Source organism: Bombyx mori, chromosome 15 (genome assembly GCF_030269925.1).
Source record: "Bombyx mori chromosome 15, ASM3026992v2".
Classification (NCBI taxonomy): Eukaryota; Metazoa; Arthropoda; class Insecta; order Lepidoptera; family Bombycidae; genus Bombyx; species Bombyx mori.
In genome coordinates, this window is record NC_085121.1 from 15,264,410 (window position 1) to 15,289,265 (window position 24,856).

The 24,856-nt window shown below is 38.6% G+C and overlaps 1 protein-coding gene across 3 annotated transcripts in view; it reads right to left on the bottom strand.

Annotated features, from left to right (window-relative positions):
- LOC101744252 (adenylyl cyclase 78C) overlaps window positions 1–24,856 on the bottom strand; it is a 141,731-nt gene that overhangs the window by 79,025 nt on the left and 37,850 nt on the right. For all 3 annotated transcript variants that reach the window (XM_062672743.1, XM_012697356.4, XM_062672745.1), the window contains exons 2-3: window positions 18,935–18,991; window positions 708–787 (exon numbers count right to left, since the gene is read on the bottom strand). In XM_062672743.1, the coding sequence (XP_062528727.1) occupies window positions 708–787; window positions 18,935–18,962 (108 nt within the window). In that variant the 5' untranslated portion in view covers window positions 18,963–18,991. The remainder of the gene's footprint in view (window positions 1–707; window positions 788–18,934; window positions 18,992–24,856) is intronic.

Genomic DNA, 24,856 nt, shown 5'->3' on the forward strand with positions numbered 1-24,856 from the left:
TTGTTTTGTTACATTTAGTTCTTTTAATTTAAGGTTAGATGTTTTGGGCATCAAAGCACAATAATAATAATTAGGACTGTTATACAGTTGCCAGACTTTTTGACCCTGTTGATGTTTTGTGTCAATACTAGTAAATTAAATGCATCAACCGTGTCCGTTGGAGGCCTGTCTCGCTGGAAAACTACATATGATTAATTTATCAGTATAGTATAGTATAGTATAGTATAGTATAGTATAGTATAGTATAGTATAGTATAGTATAGTATAGTATAGTATAGTATAGTATAGTATAGTATAGTATAGTATAGTATAGTATAGTATAGTATAGTATAGTATAGTATAGTATAACCTTTTTAAGCTTGACCTTTTAAACTTAAACCTTTTTTTGATATCTATACTTCTATACTAATATATAAATCTACAGTGGTTTTTACGGATATTCCGTTATAGCTATTGAACCATGCATCCGATTGACTTGAAACTTGGTATCCATGTAGAAAATACATGTACTTAATGGATAGGCTAATATTTATATGGGTGTTGGACTCCCTACACCAGTTGCGGGGGCGTTAATGATGAGAATCTTTGTGGGGGTGAGAAATAATAATGTTAATTTAAAATGTCCAGCGAAGCGGACGGGTACAGTTAGTAATTTATAAAAACATATGTTTATACAAATAAAAATAAAACTAGAACGGTAAACTCACATTTCCAGGCGACCACGGCTCGACGTCTTCATCTCCAGCCGTTGACGGAACTTCCACCATTGTCTCCAAGCAACACCGGCCTGCGGAAGGAAGCAGTAGTTATTAACCAGAAGGATCTTCCTCGAACCACCGTCCGTGTGTCTGTGAAGTCCTATTTTTTAGAAATTTCTTTGCGCCATTGACATCACCCATGCTTTACAAATTCAGAAAAGATTTAGACACTAATTCAATTACCACAAGCTCGACACGAAATCTAATTTGAATTAATTAAATACTTAATTTAATAGTTTGCTCATTGTACTTTCTACTACAGTAGTGTAGGGTAGTGTTGGTCTCCGGGTCCATAACGAAATTTAGACTTCGACCGTGACCAGAATTTATTTTTATTTGTGTGTGTGTGTGCGCATGTGTGTGTGTGCGCGCATGTGTGTGTGTGTGCGCATGCGTGTGTGTGTGTGTGTGTGTGTGTGCGCGCGTGTGTGTGCGCGCGCGTGTGTGTGTGTGTGTGTGTGTGCGTGTGTGTGTGTGTGTGTGTGTGTGTGTTTGCGTGTCTGTGTTTGTTTGTGTTTATAATTATTTTTAGTCATTAATAGTTTTATTTTATTTTAATCTATTAAATAATATTTCAGTGGACAATACACCCATAGACTGGTCCATGGGTGTAGAAATAAGAATATCGTGTTTAAATCAAATCCTTTTGCGATTTCAATTAATTACGAGCTTAATATGACCACAACCAATGTGGCGGTTCCAAAGCTATTAGACCGAAATAGTAGGTGTTCTACGATAGGCAAAGTCAACGTCGCGTACGTCAACAATAAACATGCATGGATCCGAGGACGGGCGACTATTCTCGGAGCACTTAGTGTTAGGCAGTTTCCTGATGACACTATTATGCTTTCATAGAATGCGTATATCAGAGGAAGTGTGAATGTAGCCCCGGTAATCAAGAAATTAAAGAGCGGACTAGACGGTTAGCGTGGTGTGGACATAGGATGTGTAGAGAGAAGATACATGTGACCAGGAGATATATGGAAATGGTTGTGCAAGGTAGAGGGGGAAGAGGTCGACTGAAGAAGACATAGATGGAGTGTGTAAATGACGATATGAGAGAGAGAGGAGTGAGTGTTGAGATGACAGCTGCTAGCAGAGAATGGAAGAGAAAAATTTGCTTTGCCGACCCCACCTAATGGGATAACATAGAGAAAAAGAAGACTAATATGCTTTTAGAGCATGTCGCCATTCGGTGCTATAGTGTAACTTCTTTACTATTTACTTAACTTCTTTACTATTTAGGCATTGCAGTAAACATGTAGTGGGATTAATGTGTGGCGGGTAGCCATCATACAACGCAAGATAATTGACAGATGCCTGAATCTCGCTTACGACATTTTCAAGATAAAGCGCATATATACAAATTCCGAACAACAACATTCGGACCGTCGGTCTACCGAGCAATATCACCCGCTCGGTGGAAGATTTTCCTTTCGTCGTAAGCTTCCCCAAACTGGTGACCTCCGACGTGATATGAACACGCAACCTTCTGATTCATCATCAGCGCATCAAGAACTTCGGCTACCACAATCCCCGCATTCTCGCAGATAAAAGCAAGTCATCGACAGTCGTCCCACAGCAAGCCAGCATCGCAGCCTCAACAGGACCATCGCAGCCGACTCACCGCGCTTCCTGGCCCTACGGCACGCACCTACACTGCCTCATCGCGCAGCATTCAAGCTCAGTCTCGACTCACCGCAGACTTCGAGCAGCACTGGCGACAATCACGCAGCATTCAAGCTCAGTTTCGACTCACCGCAAACTTCGAGCAGCACTGGCACTTGCAAGCTAATCTCAGCACGGGCAACAATAACTAAAATGACACGACCTCCGGTCTCGGAGGGGAGTGATGTGGCGGGTAGCCATCATACAACGCAAGATAATTGACAGATGCCTGAATCTCGCTTACGACATTTTCAAGATAAAGCGCATATATACAAATTCCGAACAACAACATTCGGACCGTCGGTCTACCGAGCAATATCACCCGCTCGGTGGAAGATTTTCCTTTCGTCGTAAGCTTCCCCAAAAATGTTTTGTTCCTATTTTATGGGCAAAACGGTTATGGCATAGGGAAGATACACGTGTGGCCTCAACACACCCCACTCTCATGCATTGCTTAGAAGAGTTATTACCCTAGTCCCGTGGCTCTACTGAGCTTACAGCGCATCTGATATGAAGCTACCGGAATTGTATACACCACAACGCAAATGCCACCACTTAAACTGAGATATGGGGTGAAGTCTCAAGTTCCATCCGTTAAACTGAAGGTAATCAGGCTTTAAGGTACAAGTAGGCAATGCGGTGGTACCTACCCGTGCTGGTTGACAATGCACTTAAGCACTTTATCGTTATTAGTGACATTTGACAGCATCACAGAAATATACCATCAAATGGACCGTATGCTCGTCTGCCTGCTCAGGCAATCTATATATATAAAAATGAATTGCTGTTCGTTAGTCTCGCTAAAAATCGAGAACGGCTGGACCGATTTGGCTAATTTTGGTCTTTAATTATTTGTGGAGAGAGTATTTGTCCAGAGAAGGTGAAAAAATATAAAAAAGCTCGGAATTATATAAAAACAAACAATTTTGTTTTTCCTTTGATTTATCGATTGAGGCACTACGAAGTCTGCCGGGTCAGCTAGTAAATAAATAAAAAAGGGCAAAATAATTTTCATAACAATATTCACAAATTGTTTCGACTATAGCACGCCTTAGTTTCCGCACAGACGAACAATATACCAAAATACTGATTGTACTGCCGATATATTCGATACAAATTAGGTCAGATGGAATCTAATGCGTTTACTGCAAGAGTCAGAAAAGCTACGAGATTACATTTCGGAATCATTCAATTGTAAATAGAATAATAAGGAAGTAAAGAGGAAAGGAAAATGGAAAAGTATTTCTTTATTGAGAATTTGCGATTGATAAAAACAATCATAATTAATACACAACACGATCGGGAATCGTCGGCGAGAATTATAAAATTTTTCAAAAAAGATGTGTGGTGTCGTGGGACACCGGATAGGAACGAAGTCCCTTCTTAGAAAAATATTAATTTTGAGTTCTATTCGAGGTATAAAGAAAATAAAACTGGAGGTTTCGCAACAAACCACGGTCACTCGGTAACGTGCGAACTTATTGTGGTACACGTCATTTACGGTTGTTTGCATAAGAGTTAGTGTATTGCGCAAACGAACGCTTTGAGATCGTGGTCAATGAATGATAAAAAAATATGTTATTTTTTGTACGTTATTATAAAATTAAGACGTACACTGTGTGGATTACTAATTTGGACGTTGTTACAAAGTTAAGTCGTACACTGTGTGCATTACTAATAAAAATCTTACGTTACGGACGTTTTTTCCCGGTTAGGGTACCCCTCCGCATCGTCCCATAAGGAACTTCGTTCTAAAAAAACTCGACATTAACCTGTGAAAGCGTTTTAATCAAAAGCACTACGTATATCTACGTGTATCATCTTACTGGTGGTAGGACCTCTTGTGAGTCCGTGCGGGTGGGTACCACCACCCTGCCTATTTATGCCGTGAAGCAGTAATGCGTTTCGGTTTGAAGGGTGGGGCAGCCGTTGTAACTATACTTGAGACCTTAGAACTTGTATCTCAAGGTGGGTGGCGCATTTACGTTGTGGATGTCTATGGGCTCCAGTAACCACTTAACACCAGGTGGGCTGTGAGCTCGTCCACGCATCTAAGCAATAAAAAAAATATATGTATAGCCTTTGAAATAAGATCACCTTTACTTAAATACCATTTAACAAAGCTTTAGTTCAATGTCCGCACAGACATCCAATACTACGAAGAAGACAAAATTAAGCGAAACGTTGGAATTTGTATAATCATTAAAATTACTTTTACGATTTAATCGCGCGTTTTTTTATTGTCATAATACGTATTATCTCAAACGTTTCGAATATCTTACAGTTTTCGTGGGCGGACGGACGACCAAAGGTGTATTTATTAACTACTAGCTGACCCGGCAGACTTCGTAGTGCCTCAATCGATAAATAAAAGACCTAAACTGTTGTATAAAATAAACTTAAAACAAACAAAAGGAATCCGTCTGACGGGGGACACATCAAAGGAAAAAACCGAAATTGTTATTTTTATTGAATTTCGAGAATTTTCATGTTTATCTACCTTTTAAACCTTCTCTGGACTTCCACAAATCATTCAAGACCAAAATTAGCCAAATCGGTTCAACCGTTCTCGAGTTTTAGCGAGATTAACGAATAGCAATTCATTTTTATATATATAGATTAATAAGGTGTTGAGTGAAATGAATCGTAAAAATCTAAAAGTAATTTTATAGAAAAATAGACCGTTCATCATGAGCTGGTAATCAGTAATTAGCCCAATATTCAAATATCTACGCATAACACCCTTAGATGTCGGTGACCACGAAAACTGTTTGTGTTTTTATTTGAATCTATGACGCGCGAAAACCGAATAAAACAGTATTTGTTTAATTATTATTAATTTATTATTAATACTTTATTTCAGTTTTTTTTTAAAACCATAAAATTTTGTTAGTAGTAATTACTTATAATCTATGTTAGTAACTTAAAAAATCTAACACATAACTATCATTATATACATTTTATACCATTACATTTTTTATTTTATTTTTTTCTCCTTCCAAGTCCCTACTGCAAAGGCTATTGATCAGCAGTCCCTCGATTAATATCAAATCATGAGAGAAAACAAGATTACGTTATATTTCTAATCGTGACACACGTGAGAGTATTCCACAACGGTAATAGTATTATTTATCGACGCATAAAGAAGGTTCAATAAAAACCGCATATGCAATAAAAAATATTAGCACCCTGTACTAGTCTCGGCTATCACTACACTATATGGAGTACGGATTCGTCACGTTCTGATTAGCGCTAATAAAATTTAACGGGGGTTTGTTGAACCGACTCGAGATAGAGAAAGATCTCTTTGTATGCAAACCACGAGCACCATGTCTCGTGAATCGGTAATGCATTTACTGAAGTCAGGACACGAAATACTCAGAAACAAGAGTTAAGGTAATTTACTGCTGATAGGATGTCTTATGAGTCTACACGGGTAGGTACTCCAACTATTTCTGCCGTGAAGCAGTAATGGGTTTCGGTTTGAAGGGTGGGGCAGCCGTTGTACTGTAAAACTGAGACTCAGAACTCATGCCTCAAGGTCGTTAATGTCTATGGGCTCAGGTGCCCACTTAAAACCAGGAAGGATGGGCCGTAAGCTCGTACACCGATCTAAGCAAGTTCTAAAGAAGTTTTAGACTTATTGTTCGTCTCTCAAAGAACATACCACATCAAATGAATAAATAGCTCATCAAATGGCTTCATTTCAGGTATGTAATAAAAACACACATGCACGTTTGAAATTCTGACTCTAATACACCACGTAGTATAATAATATGTATTTTTATGTAGCGCTAGAGTGCTGCGGAATATATTCGAAATATGTACTATGAGTATGCCTGAATGTGTTTTACGATAATGGAGTTATGGGATGAGTCGATAGTGGTGTTGGATCTATTTGTGGTCACGACTGTCGGGAATCAATCGAAAATTCGAGATGATCTCATTGAAATATGAAATTAAACGTTTTCAAATTACTACATTAGAGAATTTGGGATATTTTAGAAATAACTTTAAGTTAGTTGTTGATAGTTATAATAAATAATTAGAATATATTAAGTACGGTCTGTTTTTATTGGCTAAGATAGGCTGACGAGCTTATGGCATACCTGGTGCTAAGTGGTTACCGATGCCTATAGACGCCAACAACGTTAATGCCGCCACCCATTTCGACATATGAGTTCTAAGGTCTCAGATTTTACAGTAAAACGGTAGTTTGGTCCTTCAAACCGAAACGCATTACTAGTTCATGGCCTAAATCGGCAAGGTAGTGGTACCTACTCATGCGGACTCATAAGACGGCCTACCACCAGTAATCACAAACAATTTCAGGAAACATTTTTTTCATGAAAAAATCAATATACAAATTCAATTCAACATTCGAATCTTCGAAACAACTTTCATTTACTTTGGACAACGTTCAAGAAATAGTTTTAAAATTATCTAACTGCGGAAAAAAAGAAATCATGAAAAAGAAATGATCACAATATATTGAAAATGGCAGCTAGAAGAAGGTTGCACTTAGCAGTCTTACTGTTTGGAGTGATTTCGACACATGAACCTAGGCACTTGTATGAGAAGTTAGATTGGAGAAGCACTCAGTACAGGTATGGCTCACGAGCTGCTGTTAAGCCATTGTTGACGCCCAAATATAAAACAGCTGCTTTTCGGGGAGCGTTTAAATACGCAGCTACGCATTGCTGGAACGATCTCCCACCACCTATTCGTCACATTGTAACAAAGCATGGCTTTATTAATCGTTTAAAAACATTTCTTTTGGATTCACAAAAACTAATTTAATTTATAGTATTTATAGTAACTGGTTTAATTCTTGCTTGTGAAAACTTCCTTTTATTAAAGTTATTTTTATTTATTTTTAATGTACACGTGTAAATGTTGTGCTGCTTGCCAGTACTAGTAATAGTATTATCGTGCTTTATTTTATTTTATTTTATTTTATTTGTTGTTTCGTTGTGGGCTGCCTACGGGGTGTTGTTACTGTGTGCTTATTATGTTTTGTATTCGGGTTCACAATTTAATTTGATTTTTGTTTTGTTTTTTTTTCTTAAATTTTTATTATTTACTAGTTTTACTAATTTATACCATATTCTAAGTATGTACACACGTAATTAGCCTTCAATCCCGCAAAGAACCAGGGGAAACGGGGGTGACTGAAAATCAGCGCTGTTCGATTTATCAACCTCGAACAGCAATAGCTGAGCCACCTCCTTTTGCCTTTTTCTCTTTTTTTTTTCTTTTCTTTTATTTGTATTCCATTTTATTTTCTGTGATGAGAAAGGCAATAAATTATTTTTATTATTATTATTATAGTGTATTAAACACTGCCACGCCTGGGAAGACGGCAGGACACACTCCGGCGAGGTGGGCAACATATATATATATAACATATTATTATAATTATCACAGCAATAATTAGACAATTATAGAGCAATTCACAGCAACTCTACAGTAACGCAAATTTTGTTCAAATAACGCACTGAGTCGGGCTTAATTGAATCTAATGACTTACGAAGATAAAACCCATTACACGACTCACTATTTTTTAGGCTTTTAGCTTAGCCCAGTATTCGCAAAATACCTTAGTCGAAAGGGTCATCACAATTGTGATGATACAAAATTAATCTACTCTATTTCTCGTCCTCTGTAAAGCCCATACTTATTGCATCGGTAATATGATTGTAGATTTTTTTTAATTTCCCTTTATGACTGTTAGTTAATAATATACTAGATGATGACCTAGCTTTGCTCGGTTTTTTTGATAACGCCATCTTATGGTGTCTTTAAAGCGATTAGTTGCCCTCAATTAAGAAAAATAGTATTATTATTCGCCAATAGATGTCGGGAAGAGTTGATTATTGAAAACACGAATAAAACAACATTTTCTGAAAATAAATCGTAGCTAGATCGATTTATCACTCCCGAAATCCCCTGTATACTAAATTTTATGAAAATCGTTGGAGCCGTTTCCGAGATTCAGATTATATTATACATACAAGAATTGCTCGTTTAAAGGTATAAAATAATAAGAAAGATTTTGGTTTACAATGAAATACTGAACTTCAAAAAAACGATACAAGCGTTGTCATTACTGAAACAATTATCCGAAACAGTAAAAAGAACAATTCACGTCTTAGTTAATTTCATTAGCTAATCGGATCATGTCCAGAAACAGCGTAATATTTTATTATTTAGATTCAATTTGCAAGTCTAATGATGTGGTTTTTTATCCGTACATTTTTAAACTGTATTCAGATGGATTATTAAAATTATTTTTCGATGGACATTCATACTATTGTCATACAGCTTTGTCTATGTTGCGCTCTGGGATATAAACTATGTCTTTGTAGAAAAAAAATCAATCTATGCTGTTTGAAAGGCCCACTGAGTTTCTAGCCGGATCTTCTCAGTGGGTCGCAATTCCGATTCGGTGGTAGATTCTGGGAGGCAAATTCTCTCAGGTTCAGTCTGTGAGTTCACCTACACGTCCGTGAGAAGCTGCAATAGTTTAGGCTACCAGTGAATAAGTAAGGAAAAAGAATGAAAGAAAACTAATAATGCCAAGGTGAACCCACTCTCGGGCTTATAATAACTAGTCTTCGCCCAATGATCGATATTCTATCATAACACTGACACCTCAAAATTTATATTCATGAATTTTTTTCTAACATTTAAAAGAAATTCCTGAATTATGTCTTTCCATATTTTTTGTCAATAGTTCTTAAAAGAGATATCAACTGACACGCAAAGTAACTATTCTTCTTCTCATTCGCATGCACTCTTGGCAGAGTGGTCATGGTTATCAATTCGGGCGGTGGTGCGCTTCACCAGACGTGGCCATTCCTCGCGTACCGCGGCCCTTCTTGTGCACTCGTTAACGGGACCGTTAAGAGCTGCCTTTATTTGGTCGGTCCATCGTAACGGTGATCTGCCGCGCGGTCTTGTACCCTCTATCATGGCCTGCACCACAAGGCGCTCAACTGAGTCGTCACCCCGTCGCAACACATGCCTAAAGGAAATGAGAATGCGACCCTGAACGATGGAGGACAGTCGCTGCTTGATGCCAAGTTCCTTTAGAATTGACTGATTCGTTCTGAACTCCGTCCACGATATTTGCAGCATTCATCTCCAGCACCACATTTCGAGAGCATCTATCCTCTTTTTCTCACTTTCTCTCAATGTCCAGGTATCAGCAGCATAAAGAAAAATGGGGAAGACCAGCGCTCTTACAAGTCTGATTTTAGTGGTTTCGGTGATATTTCGATTCCCCCATATTTTCTTCAGCCTGTCCATGGCTGACCTCGAAATAGTCATACGCCGCTTGATTTCATCAACGCCCCCGCCAGTGTTCGATATCAGTGCACCCAAGTAAATGTATGACTGTACGATATCGCAGTTCGCAATTTTTGTGACCTCTGGCGAGATATTTTTAGCACGGTCGACAATCATGACACTTGCTTTATTGAGGTTAATTTTAAGTCCGAAATCAAGACTGACGCGTTCCAGTCTACTGAGTAGCTCTTCCTACTTACTGGCTGACACCTGACTAAAGTGATGTCGTCTGCATAACGAAGATTTGAAATCTTTGAAAGTAACTATAGAAAATGGTAATTAAATATTTTGTCTTGCCTCTTTAATAATACATATATGGCAATATATTATATATAATAGTCGTGGTGACCTAACGGATAAGACGTCCGGCGCATTCGTGTTGAGCGATGCACCGGTGGTCGAATCTCAGGCGGGTACCAATTTTTCTAATGAAATACGTACTCAACAAATGTTCACGATTGACTTCCACGGTGAAGGAATAACATCGTGTAATAAAAATGAAACCCGCAAAATTATAATTTGCGTAATTACTGGTGGTAGGACCTCTTGTGAGTCCGCGCGGGTCGGTACCATCACCCTGCCTATTTCTACCGTGAAGCAGTAATGCGTTTCGGTTTGAAGGGTGGGGCAGCCGTTGTAACTATACTTGAGACCTTAGAACTTATATCTCAAGATGGGTGGTGCATTTACGTTGTGGATGTCTATAGGCTCCAGTAACCACTTAACACCAGGTGGGCTGTGAGCTCGTCCAACCATCTAAGCAAAAAATAAAATAAAAAAATCTTTAGGAATATATGGCAGCGGCTCGGCATGCCCCTGGCATTGCTGACGTCCATAAACGACGGTGACAACTTACCATCAGGTGGGCCGTATGCTCGTCTGCCAACAAAGGCAATAAAATATATAATGTGATGTTGTTGTAATTTTACAAGTATTACAATTTAAAAAAACATAAAAAAATCCAGAAGACATGGACTACACAACATTCGTCGATGATAATTTACGTTTCGACGAAGTCAACTGGGTGTTTTTATTGAGTAAACAGACAAACATCGTTAAATACATCAAAAGTGAGTACTTTCATAATATTTAGAATTAATACCGAGAATTTATCGTCTTCGGAGATAAGTGGCTCACTTGAAATTAATTTATTTCACTCGATTATAATATTTCCATACGAATAACTAGTTCTTGCGCGTAATTCTTTTTTTCAAATCGTTTTTTATAGTTTTTATGCATTTCTAAACGTCCATATTCCATTAGGTAGCAGCTTCGACTATGGTCCATTGTAGGCACCGATTTTGTGTGCATGTAACTAATTACGGGATTGGACCAGGTCATGCCGGCCATCCTAGACGGCCCTGACCTGGACCTGGAGTGGTGTCAAGGAGCAAGCGCAAGACAGGGTCAAGTGGAGGCAGCTTGTGACGGCCCTATGTACCAGCGGGGTACCCTAGGACAGCAACAACAACTATAGTGTTACGCCGATAAGAATAACGCCATCTATCGCCGAATAGTCGAACGAATATTAAAGGACCTGGTAGCACGTAGGACGTTCGAGAAGTACAACGCCATCTATTGTCAGATAGCGGAAACTATTACTAGAGATGTATGGAATATTCTCGATAATTCTAGGGATGAGGTATCGGCTATAAAAGCGTTGTAGAGATAGCACGCAGTCAATTAGTAATCGGAACTACTCGAAGCGAAACAGCGAACGGATCACCTGAAGCGAAGCGGAATAAGCGAATTGAGAGTTTTAAAGTGTTTGTTGAGAGCTTTGGGTATTCTAAGTGCTAAATACAGTGTTTCGTTTATACTTCGGTGGAATTTTATTTATCCCGAACCCCAACGCGTATCAATAGGACCACTTTAATAGTGAAAAGTCTTGTAATTAAAAACTATAAATATATATAAATCGCCTATTACTGATAGTATATGGTAACTTATTTTTCAATTATTCAAGTTAATGACAACCAATTATGTTACATAGTTTTGAAAATATGCTTTATGTGTAAAATCTCGCTCAATTTATTTCGGCCTGTTCGGAATAAAATACTGTTGATCTAAAATAACGAGAGAAGATATAATACATAAACAAAAGAACTATTCGAGTGAAAAAATTATTCGACTGAAGTGATTTGCATTTGTAAAGCCTTGCTTATTTTTCGGGTCCGTTCGTTCGGGATAGATGGTTTTTATATCGACGTATTATTCTGATGTTGAATTCTATTTAGAATAATAATATACTCGCTGTACCTACTCATTTTTTCCACTGTTTTTTTTGTGATTTGGAAAGTTGCGATTTGGTTTCAAGACGAACATTGAATATTGAAGACATATTTTTAAAACTGAATTCGCACGGTAAGCAGAAATTTTTCCAACGTTCAAACGTTTTCAAAATATATTATGTTTTTTTTTTATTGCTTAGATGGGTGGACGAGCTCACAGCCCATCTGGTGTTAAGTGGTTACTGGAGTCCATGGGCATCTATAACGTAAATGCGCCACCCACCTTGAGATACAAGTTCTAAGATCTCAGTATAGTTACAACGGTTGCCCCACCCTTCAAACCGAAACGCATTACTGCTTCACGGCAGAAATAGGCGGGGCGGTGGTACCTACCCGCGCGGACTCACAAGAGGTCCTACCACCAGTAAAAAATGTTTTTTTATTATTAAAACAATTACTCTAACTTATTAGTTCATGTAAGCTTATCTGTTTTTAATTAAATTCTCGGTTAATAATAAAATAGGTATAAATCTGTTTTCCATGCAATATTGCTATTTGTTAACATAATAGGAACAATATCAAGGCCATCTAAATTTAAATGTTTTTTCCTATTTTATTTGTTGATTGCTGAGCCAATGTAGTATGTATAAATATTACATCAGCAAGTTGTGTTTCTCTCCGGATTTTCTCACTGGATCGCGATTCCGATCCAGACGAAGCCGTATGTCAAATAAATCAGAATTGTAAACACTTTTTAAGGTACTCAATTCGACTGTATTTTTTTCTATGTTTGTTACCTCATAACTTTTGACTGGGTGAATCGATTTTGATGATTCTTTTTTTATTAGAAAGCTGGCGCTTCCCGTGTGGTCCCATTTTAGTACACCAATTTAGTACAGTTCTGATAACGGCATCCATGAGAAAACCATGTAAGTCATAAATTTGGATTAAGTACCTACGTGCGCGACAAATAGATGAATAACTCAATAACTCAATATCACGCTAGCCGATTTCGATGATTATTGTTTTTAGTGTATATTAATTGCCTTGTGCCTTTGTACATAATTTTCCTATTACTCTGTACTATGTCTTCTTTTTTGTGTGTATATAAATAAATAAATAAAATAAATAAACAATTTGTTTTGGAATATCTTTTTTTTCTATTTGAAGTAGGTTTTGGTTAAAGCATGTCTATTTACAATTATGTTTTTAGATGGACGCATAGAAAAATATTTAAATATTATTAATTAGTATAGAAGCACGAACGCCAGCCTTAATCTTCCGTGACAACTAAAACCGAACAGTATCCGAAGTCCAAATTTAAATGTTGGCACAACACTTAAGTGCGTTTGGAACTCTTCGCTATGTTTTTTTATATCGAGGTATAATTTTTAGGGAGAATAAGGGTGAAAAATATCCCTAAAACTGGGAAATTCACAAAATGAAAACAAAAATTTCTTTTTATCTGGGAAGATACGTGATGAGGGCTTTCCAGATAATAATAATAATAATAATAAAAAACGCGATATTAAAAAAGCTAATATTGCAATTAACCTTTGTTTTTAACGGCTCACCGACCGTGGAAGTTCACTACGCACAGTTTACATAATTCAATAATTAATTACGTGAAGCGTGAAATCAGATTCACCAACGTACCGCGTCGTAAATATACACCTTAATCGTCCCTAAAAACAATGTCCCGAAATAATCTGTACGCCATAAAACAAAACGTTAAACTTTGAATAACGGTGCCGATAATACAGCGGCTGTAAACTTTTTATAACTAGAACACAAATCATGGGCTATTTGTTTTCTTAATCCGTCTTTTTTGGCGATCGAAAAACTGATTTGTATTAAAATAATTTTCGCCAGATTAAGCGCTCGTCCACAAAAAGGCGGAAACCAAATTTAATTTAATTAATTAAATAACATGTTTCTATTGTATTATATTGTCTATTTTTATGAATTAACGAAATCTAGCGGGGACCGAGACAAACTTAAGAGAATTACCGCACAAATGTGTGAATGAACACTTATTGTCAAAATTCGTTTCTCTTTACCAACATAAGTTATTCTTCTTCTGTGTGTATGAGAATTATTATTTTTTAAGTTTCATCATGGCAAGGTTTTTTTTGTGTTTCATTTTTGTATACGTTAAAATTTCCAATTTGACCTTCTTAATAGGGTCTGCTAGAAGGAATATCATTTTGAAATGAATAATAATTTGTACACTTTAAATTTTTATACCTATTTTATAACAATTATTATTGTATACCTACATACATGTAAAAATACACCAACATAATATTCAACTTCTATATGTAAATTTAAATTTATAATACTAAAAGTGATAACGATAAATTTAAATTGAAATATATTTGCAGTATACAAGGATGCTGAGTTCTTGAAAGAATCTCTCGCCTCAATCGTTCTCAAACAGCTCAGGATCGCGACTCGCTTGATGCAATCGGTTGCCTGTCTTTCTCACTCTCTGTCACACTCACCGTATCTTTGCCCGATCGAGAGATGCACAGAGAAGTATCTCTGGATTTTCCAAAATCTAATGCGTCCATCATACGGGAATACTTATGAAAATGAAAACAAAAATGTGTTTTCGTTAGCATTGACTTCCTCAAACTCCTGCAATATTTGGGTTTCATTCGATAGTGAAAGAGCTGCATACCGCTGCCACTTCCTTGCTACCCGCGCCTACCCTGCTTATTCAGTCTGTTATCAATCCGTAGCACAAATCCCAGTAATGCCCCACTTATTTTCCTACATAACCTCATTGCACAGTAACGGCCGATCACCGTCCTCGTCGAACCCGTCGCTTGCGACGAAGGGCTCGACGAGTGAATTAACCCATAGACACAGCCCACTGAGTTTCTCGCCGGATATTCTCAGTGGGTCGCGTTTCCGATCCGGTGGTAGATTCTGCGAAGCACTACTCTTGCTAGGGCCAGTGTTAGCAACACACCCAGCTTGAGCCCCGTGCGCTCACTTACACGTCAAGGAGAAGCTGGTATAGCCTCTCAAGGCTATCAGAAAGGTAGGTATAGCCTCTCAAGGCTATCAGAAAAGGTAGGAAAAAAAAAGTAGCACGGTATAATATCAAACAAGATCGAGTCTCAATGTTCGGGCGCAGAATAATAAATGTACGACAAACACAGACCGAAATCACACTCGACAAAGCGAAAGTCAACAGAAATTCATGTCGAAACATAAATTATATTACACGTCTTTTGTTTTCGTTCGTATAAGCGGAGCCGCTTGCTCAATGTACTGTGGTGGAATAGGAGCCCTTTTGTCCAACCGTAAAAGTTTAACTAGGCATGATCTCGGTATGCTATACGCTTGGTCTCTTAATCTGTTTATTGACTATGCATTCAATTAAATTTGTTGTTATTTTTATTTATTTATTTATTGCTTAAATGGGTGGACGAGCTCACAGCCCACCTGGTGTTAAGTGGTTACTGGAGTCTATAGCCATCTACAACGTAAATGTGCCACCCACCTTGAGATAAGTTCTAAGGTCTCAGTATAGTTACAATGGCTGCCCCACCCTTCAAACTGTAACGCATTACTGCTTCACGGCAGAAATAGGCAGGGTGGTGGTACCTACCCGTTCGGACTCACAAGAGGTCCTACCACCAGCAAAGTAAATTGACTATGCATTCAATTAAATTTGTTTATACGCAATTATTTCTTAAAATTAAATTGCGACTGCTTCATGGCAGAAAAGGGCAGGATGGTGGTATCTAACCGTGCGAACTCACAAGACGTCCTACATTGATGGTGTTCACACCAAGTGAACGAGTTCACCTGATGTTAATTGGCTACCATAACCCATAGCTACCAGAACATGAATGCTATCTCAGTAGTTACGCAAATTAAATTATTTGTGGGTTTTATTTCTATTAAACGATGTAATTCCTTCATCGTCACAGTAATTTGTGAACATGACTTATGTGCGTGTTTCATTACACAAATTAGTATAGGCCAGCGGGATTCGAACACCGGCATAATCGCATCTCTCCATACGAAGACATAAAGCGTCTTATCAATTTACCAGGTACCAATTGTTCCGGTGAAATACGCGCAGGTACTTAACAAATGTTCACGACTGACTTCCGCGGTGAAGGAATAGCATCGTGTAAAAAAAATCAAACCCGCAAAGTTATAATCTGTGTAATTACTGGTGATAGGATGTCTTGTGAGTCCGCACGGGTAGGTACCCTGCCTATTTCGGCTGGGAAGCAGTAATGCGTTTCAGCTTGAAGGGCGGGGCAACCGTTATACTTACTGTTAAAAGTGAGATCTTACAGCTCATGACTCTAAAAGGGTGGTGGAGTTTGCGTTGTAGATGTATATGGGCTCCGGTAACCACATAACACCAGGTGAGCCGTGAGCTCGTCCTTTCATATAAGTAATAAAAAATCTATATCTATACTAATATTATAAAGAGGAAAGATTTGTTTGTTTGTATTGAATAGGCTCCGAAACTACTGAACCGATTTGAAAAATTCTTTCACTGTTTGGAAGCTACACTATTCCCGAGGGACATAGGCTATAATCTTTTTTGAAAAAAATTAGGGATGCTTACTAAAACTCTAATAATGTAACCCAAGGTGTAAAAAATTACCTAAAATATTCTTTATATCGCGTGCCCTGCGAAAACTATTGATAATAGAATAGAATAATGTACTACGACTTTATAGAACACATTACTATTTATAGTGTCGTAACAGCATACCTATATCTATTATATAGGTAATATAGTTATGCTGCAATAAGTGTTCTTTTATTAAAAAAAATAAAACAACGCCAAATATCGTTGAAAAGACCCGAGCGGAGCCGGAGCGGGCCGCTTGTAAATAAATAAATAAGTGAATTACGTATTGTAAAGTGTTCTGTGAGTGTTAAATAGAGTTTTAGTTTGTACTTCGTTAGAATTTTTATTTATCCCGAACCCCAGCACGTAATAATACTCAGAACATACACGATAGCGGAAACAAGCGACCTTGGACTATATGACTTTTGCATATGTCGTCTTTATATTACACAATGAAGTCGGTCGTGAATGAAGCGATGATTTGCAGCAAAGCGAATAAATACTGATGCTTGTGCAAATTGAACTCGCTTGGAGAGTTCCAACTCAGTCACCAGTGTGCTTAGTGCGGGTTTTTAACTTCGCGATCGCGTAATAGTTGAAAGTTGATTGAAAAAAACTCCCTACAAAGTTGAGTCAACTTTTACGCGTTCGAGAAGTTAAAAATCTCACACTAAGCACACAGTAAGAATAAGTTATTGTATCCGGCATATTAGTGCCAGAGTGCGCAATTTACTGGGCGTAGTGCATCACATCTGACATCACGAATAATGTAGAGGTGGTAGGACGTCTTGATAGGTAGGATAGGTACCACTATCCACTATCCAGCGGGCAGCTTTTGCAAATGTCGTTTTTTATATTACACAATGAAGTGGGTCGTGAATGAAGCGTTGATTTGCGTTGATAAATACTGGTGTTTGTGAAAATTCAACTCGCTTCGAGAGTTCCAACTCAATCACCAGTGTGCTTAGTGCGGGTTTTTTAACTTCTCAATCTCGTAAAAGTTAGCGGCAAACGTAGGGCCGCTGTTCCAACTCCATACAAAATTGAGTTAACTTTTACGCGGTCGCGAAGTTAAAAATCTCGCAATAAGCGCACAGTAAGAATAAGTTATTGTATCCGGCATATTAGTGCCAGAGTGCGCAATTTACTGGGCGTAGTGCATCACATCTGACATCACGAATAATGTAGAGGTGGTAGGACGTCTTGATAGGTAGGATAGGTACCACTATCCACTATCCAGCGGGCAGCTTTTGCAAATGTCGTTTTTTATATTACACAATGAAGTGGGTCGTGAATGAAGCGTTGATTTGCGTTGATAAATACTGGTGTTTGTGAAAATTCAACTCGCTTCGAGAGTTCCAACTCAATCACCAGTGTGCTTAGTGCGGGTTTTTTAACTTCTCAATCTCGTAAAAGTTAGCGGCCAACGTAGGGCCGCTGTTCCAACTCCATACAAAATTGAGTTAACTTTTACGCGGTCGCGAAGTTAAAAATCTCGCACTAAGCGCACAGTAAGAATAAGTTATTGTATCCGGCATATTAGTGCCAGAGTGCGCAATTTACTGGGCGTAGTGCATCACATCTGAAATTAGGAATAATGTAGAGGTGGTAGGACGTCTTGATAGGTAGGATAGGTACCACTATCCACTATCCAGCGGGCAGCTTTTGCAAATGTCGTTTTTTATATTACACAATGAAGTGGGTCGTGAATGAAGCGTTGATTTGCGTTGATAAATACTGGTGTTTGTGAAAATTCAACTCGCTTCGAGAGTTCCAACTCAATCACCAGTGTGCTTAGTGCGGGTTTTTTAACTTCTCAATCTCGTAAAAGTTAGCGGCAAACGTAGGGCCGCTGTTCCAACTCCATACAAAATTGAGTTAACTTTTACGCTGTCGAGAAGTTAAAAATCTCGCACTAAGCACACAGTAAGAATAAGTTATTGTACCCGGAAAATTTTTGTGCCAATTTACTGGACATAGTGCATCACATCTGAAATTACGAGTAATTTACAATTGGTGGTAGGACGTCTTGAGTCCGCACGGGTAGGTACCACTACCCTACCTATTTCTACCGTGAAGCAATAATGCGTTTTGGTTTGAAGGTTAGGGCAACCGTTGTACTGTTAAAACTGAGACTTAGAACTTATGTCTCGAGGTAGGTGGCGGCTATTACGTCATAAGTGTATATGGGCTCCGGTAACCACTTAACACCAGGTGGGCCGTGCGCTCATCCAGCCAACTAAGCAATTAAAAAAAAAACAAGAAATTTCAAAAGACACTTTAAGTATTCGCTTTTAATTTTCACTTCAATTTACCTGACTTTATGCTGTTAGGAGACGTCATGGCTGCCAGGTCCACCTTCACCGAGGGATCTGAAAACAAATAAAAAAATTTACATCTAATTTTATTTAAAAAATCGTTGTCTGTAAAGTCGGTTTACTGAGGACAATTGAACGTGACAACGTCATAAGAAAATACTGATGGAATGGTTTCATTTTTCAATTATCGCAATTATCATTGCTATAAACAATTGACACCAAATTCACTTTTCACTGAACTTCATACTTGACGAAAACAGGTAAAATTAAATCTATTATTGTATAGCAGCTGTCCACGCGTTCAAGCCTTAAATGGAACGCCTCAGAGCGAGGTAACGCCGTATGAGTCATATTGTTTCGTGCGGCTCCATCGAATTATAAGACGTTGTCACGTCAAAAATAACTTTTAATTTACTTAATTTATGAGTTTCCATTATCTAAAAGCCGTGGTCGCAAACAAATGACTCTCGTCTTGTGCGTGGGCCAGTGTTCTTAATCTTCAAAACATATTAAATTATCATAAAACACAGTGTTGTTATATTCATGCCTAAAAAGACTCCTTGAACGAACGTTTAATTCGCGGCCGAGTTCACGGTCAACTGGAATTACACGTGGCTTTATCGCATCAGTAGTTAAGATCTGGGAGTTTTCGTGCATGAACGCAATCTTATTGTGTCAATATTTTGTCAATTCGTGAAATATTGAAGTTTTTATTTATTTATTAGATGGGTGGAAGAGCTCACAGCCCACGTGTTTTTAATTGGCTACTGGAGCCCATAGACATCTGCAATGTAAATGCGCCACTCACCTTGAGATATAAGTTTTAAAGTCTTAAGTATAGTTACAACGGCTGTCCCACCTTTTAAGCCGAAACGCATTACTGCATCACGGCAGAAATAGCCGGAGTGGTGGTACCTACCCACGCGGACTCACAAGAGGTCCTACCACCAGTAATTACACAAATTATAATTTTGCGGGTTTTATTTTTATTACACGATGTTATTCCTTCACCGTGGAAGTCAATCATTAAGTACGTATTTCATTAGGAAAATTGGTCACCCGCCTGCGGAGTTTCAACACCGGTGCATCGCTAGATACGAATGCACCGGACGTCTTATCCTTTAGGCCACAACGACTTCAAGTCGAAGTACTTTTTTTTTAATTTCATTTGTAAATAGCTGAGCTGTAGGATCGTAAGTGAAGTCAAGAATCGATTTCAGTTCAGGCTCACCGAATTCCGACCACAAGCGCAGAGTAGGGTTCATCCATATTACCTACAACCACTGCATCCACAATGCGTTTCCAAAGTTTTTTTTTCGCCCCGTACAATCCTGCTTCCCTTCAAGATGTTTCCCGAGCGTAGCGGCTTAGCTCTGCCCCTGGTATTGCTGACGTCCATGGGCGACAGTAACCACTCACCATCCGGTTGGCCGTGTGCTCGTCTGCCTACAAAGGCAATAAAAAAATTAAGCTAATTTATTGAGTGGCGACCGCGTACTGGAAGACGTAGCGTGGGTAGACCTCCCACAAGATGGACCGACGATCTATTAAGGTTCACGAGGATCTGCTGGATGCGACCAGCGCAGGACCGATCTTTGTGGTGAGGTTTAGGGGAGGCCTATGTCCAGCAGTGGACGTCTGTGGGCTGATAGAAACGGAATGTTTGTTAAGTTTCGTAATTACCAAAAATAATTTCGAATAATTTGATATTTTTTTAATGGACAAGAATGGTAACCGATTTCTTTATCCTTCTTATGATTAGTGAGTAGCGTAACTTATTAAAATCTCAAATCCAAGTTATTGAGTTGTTTAGCTGTTATTTTAGAGCATAAAACAGATAGGGTGAAGGTATCTATACGCGCGAGCTGTCATTACTTTACCTGAGTCATTTAATAAAATCCTAAATAAATCCTTTTTGGGTTCGCATGGCTTAGCAATGCCTTCCTCGTTGTATAGATTCTGCCTATAATAAATCTGTGGATTAAATCTCCACAAGCAATTTATAACTCGTCTCCACACGTGTTTGAGGTTGTAAATCTTATCAAGCACTATATTTTACGGCTTCTGTTTGAGGCGCGAAACAAGTAATTTAACTGTATCATAATTCAATATATCGGACGTGTTTACAAGCTGTACGTAATGCGAGTGTTAATTAAAAATAATTAGAGGTCGTCTGTGGTATTGATAATCTGCGCATCAATTATTCGGTGGGATATTTTCGTTTATAACTATAGTTATATACAAAAATATTTTATTGTTGTGGTTGTGGTTTTTGACATTACATTTGAATTTTGGAATGTCTTAGTATTGTCATTTTCTTTTTTAAAAATATCCCACCCAATAATTGGCAATAATTAACAGTAGTATTATAATACTACTGCCAATTTGAGACTTAAAAGTCCATATTTCGAAATAGAGTCGAAATTTTATTGGCATTGGTCAAGGCTATTCAGCGCTGTTGGCGAGAATTCGTGTTAGTTAGCGGCAAAAATAGATATGATGGTGACACCAAGCAAGGAAAACTATGTATAAAGTACGGACCTTTGCTAGGGGGATTTGTTTGTTGCGCCTTAGTTTTGTACCTGTAGGTATATTTAACCTAAGGATTCACTGGTACAAGTATATTACCAATTTAATTACTTAGGACATATCACTGTATAGCCAGGAAATGGGAAGCCTGACCTTGGATTCTGATCAAGTAGGATATCCCGGAAGTAAAAGTTCGCGGTCCCGTCGTCCAAACAGGCTTTGGTATAGTCTGGCAGGCTGTCGTAACGTGCCTACCGACCTAAGTCGTTGACGACTCTGTCGGTTGGGAGTCGGTTGTAGTGTTACCCTCGAAAACCATCCAACCATGCTCAAGCGAGTAACGGACGTCGAGCCAGAGTATTCTATGGGGGTTGATCGATAGTCGTGCGGTTGAGGCTTTTCCGCGCGTCTTTCTCAACGGGTAGTTTCTTCGAAGGCGCTGGTGTCCAAAATAACCCGGCCTGATTCCCCATCGGCTGGGTGGTGGTAAATGGTTAATTAATGGTTTACAAGTCGTCGTGGCCCAAAGGGTAAGACGTCAGGTTCATTCGTATCCAGCGATGCACCGGTGTTCGAATCCCGCAGGCGGGTACCAGTTTTTCTAATGAAATACGTACTTAACAAATGTTCACGATTGACTTCCACGGTGAAGGAATAACATCGTGTAATAAAAATCAAACCCGTAAAGTTATGATTTGCGTAATTACTGGTGGTAGAACCTCTTGTGAGTCCGTGCGAGTAGGTACCACCACCCCGCCTATTTCTGCCGTGAAGCAGTAATGCGTTTCGGTTTGAAGGGTGGGGTGGCCGTTGTAACTATACTAAGACCTTAGAACCTATATCTCAAGATGGGTGGCGCATTTACGTTGTAGATGTCTATGGATTCCAGTAACCACTTAACACCAGGTGGGCTATGAGCTCGTCCACCTATCTAAGTAATAAAAAAATAAATATAAAATGGATTCCCCCTCATAAAAAAGGCGTCCGATTGGCAAATTAACCCTTATGAACATCGTTCAAATGTCGTTTCCGTCATTTCGTTTTGGAAGCCAGCTATAAGTGAATTAACAGAACAGGCCTCGCGATATGTTTAATAGAAATTACTGAGCACAGTCAACACGTCATTACGATAACGATGTGTAATTAGTCCCGTGCGTAGACAGCGCACTGTCACTTACTTATAGACGTTGCTTCTCAAATTTTGGATAATAAATATTGTTTTTTTTTAATGTAATGTACCAAAACCTAGGTCTGGCACAATACTAGGATTACAATCTAGCTCAATAAGGTTAATAAATAATTTTAATTTAACATAAACTACTAAATTACTGGTGGTAGGACCTCTTGTGAGTCTGCGCAGGTGGGTACCACCATCCTGCCTATTTCTGCCGTGAAGCAGTAATGCGTTTCGGTTTGAAGGGTGGGGTAGCCGTTGTAACTATACTTGAGACCTTAGAACTTATATCTCAAGGTGGGTGGCGCATTTAAGTTGTGGATGTGTATAGGCTCCATTAACCACTTAACACCAGGTGAGCTGTGAGCTCGTCCACCCACATAACAATAAAAAAAAAAATTATTTCTATACTAAATTGTTTCTTGTTCGGTATCTTTGCTATAAAATATCATAGTAGATTGTCCCATGCAATTAGCAATGGGGACGTATAAAGTGACGAATTGTTATTGCATGAATATTGAAATTTGTTACTATATATTATTGAATTAATTAAACCAACTCAGAAATTATATGTTACAAATGAGTGTAAAACAGAAGAAAAGAAAGAAAAATTTAAAGAAAAGCAGTAATTGAACGCAACTTCTTAATGGGTAGTACTAAGACTAACAAATTAGGTATTCGCTAGAGGACCATCAAGCCCTGACATCTTTACGGTACCATTAATACTTCGTGCTGTAAAAGTGAATAAGTTTGTACGAGAGAAGACAACATACGGGACGGGGAAAATTGCTTAGGTGGTTGGACGAACTCATCTGTTGTTAAGTGGCTACTGGAGCCCAAATACATCTACAACGTAAATACCGCCACGTCGTATCACCAGATTCATATTATTTATACGTTTTAATAAATGCACAGGATATTATACAGCAGGCGAAGAGCAAACGAATATGTTTGCCTTAAGGGGACATCCAGCTCACGGTTTTTGACCTACTGCGGCGCCACAAGGATAGTCAAACAAGTGTTGATAAACAATTTGTATATTTTATTGCAACGTCATTTTGTAGTGAAAAGCAATAGCATTGTAACAGTAAAGTATCGAGTACGAGTCATGTCTCCGGTCATCGTTCGATCGAGTAAACTAGCCCATAGACACAGCCCACTGAGTTTCTCACCGGATCCTCTCAGTGCGTCGCTTTTACGATCTGGTGGTAGATTCTGCGAAGGACTGCTCTTGCTAGGGCCAGTGTTAGCAACGCCTTCTAGTTTTCAGTCCCGAGAGCTCACCTATACGTTAGGGTTACGCTGACACAGCCTCGCAAGGCTATCAGATTAGGTAGGAAAAAAAGTTATGTCAGATAGTATATTGGATTATGTTAATGATTCTGTCACGAGTACTTCCTACCATCTTGCTACAATTTTTTGGTGTTGTAAGTTTGAGAGTCGCTGACAGAACATTTGAAAATTAACGCCAATGGATGTAGGGCTGTAACGTAATGGATTCCTCGTAATTGTACAGTGAAAAATAATTACTATTGACACGTATTTTCAACATGAACAAAGTTTTGTTAATTAAGTCATCAATCGACGTCTATAGGGGAGAGTCTTTTGGTTAGCATTGGGCTTCGTTCTGACGTAGTTGATAATTTAGAAGTGGTTATTTTAAAAAGAAGTCGTCGTGGCCTAAAGGATAAGACGTCCGGTGCATTCGTATCTAGCGATGCACCGGTGTTCGAATCCCGCAGGCGGGTACCAATTTTTCTAATGAAATACGTACTTAACAAATGTTCACGATTGACTTCCACGGTGAAGAAATAACATCGTGCAATAAAAATCAAACCCGCAAAATTATAATTTGCGTAAGTACTGGTGGTAGGACCTCTTGTGAGTCCGCAGGGTAGGTACCACCGCCCAGCCTATTTCTGCCGTGAAGCAGTAATGCGTTTCGATTTGAAGGGTGGGGCAGCCGTTGTGACTGTACTGAGACCTTAGAACTATATCTCAAGGTGTGTGGCGAATTTACGTTGTAGATGTCTATGGGCTCCAGTAACCATTTAACACCAGGTGGGCTGTGAGCTCGTCCACATATATAAGCAATAAAAATAAAAATAAAATAAAAAAAACTCCGTCGATACTACAGATTATTGGATGCTTTCAAAGCTGCTGCACATACTGTTTTTATAACACAGCAGATACTCTGCCAACAATGAACATTTTTG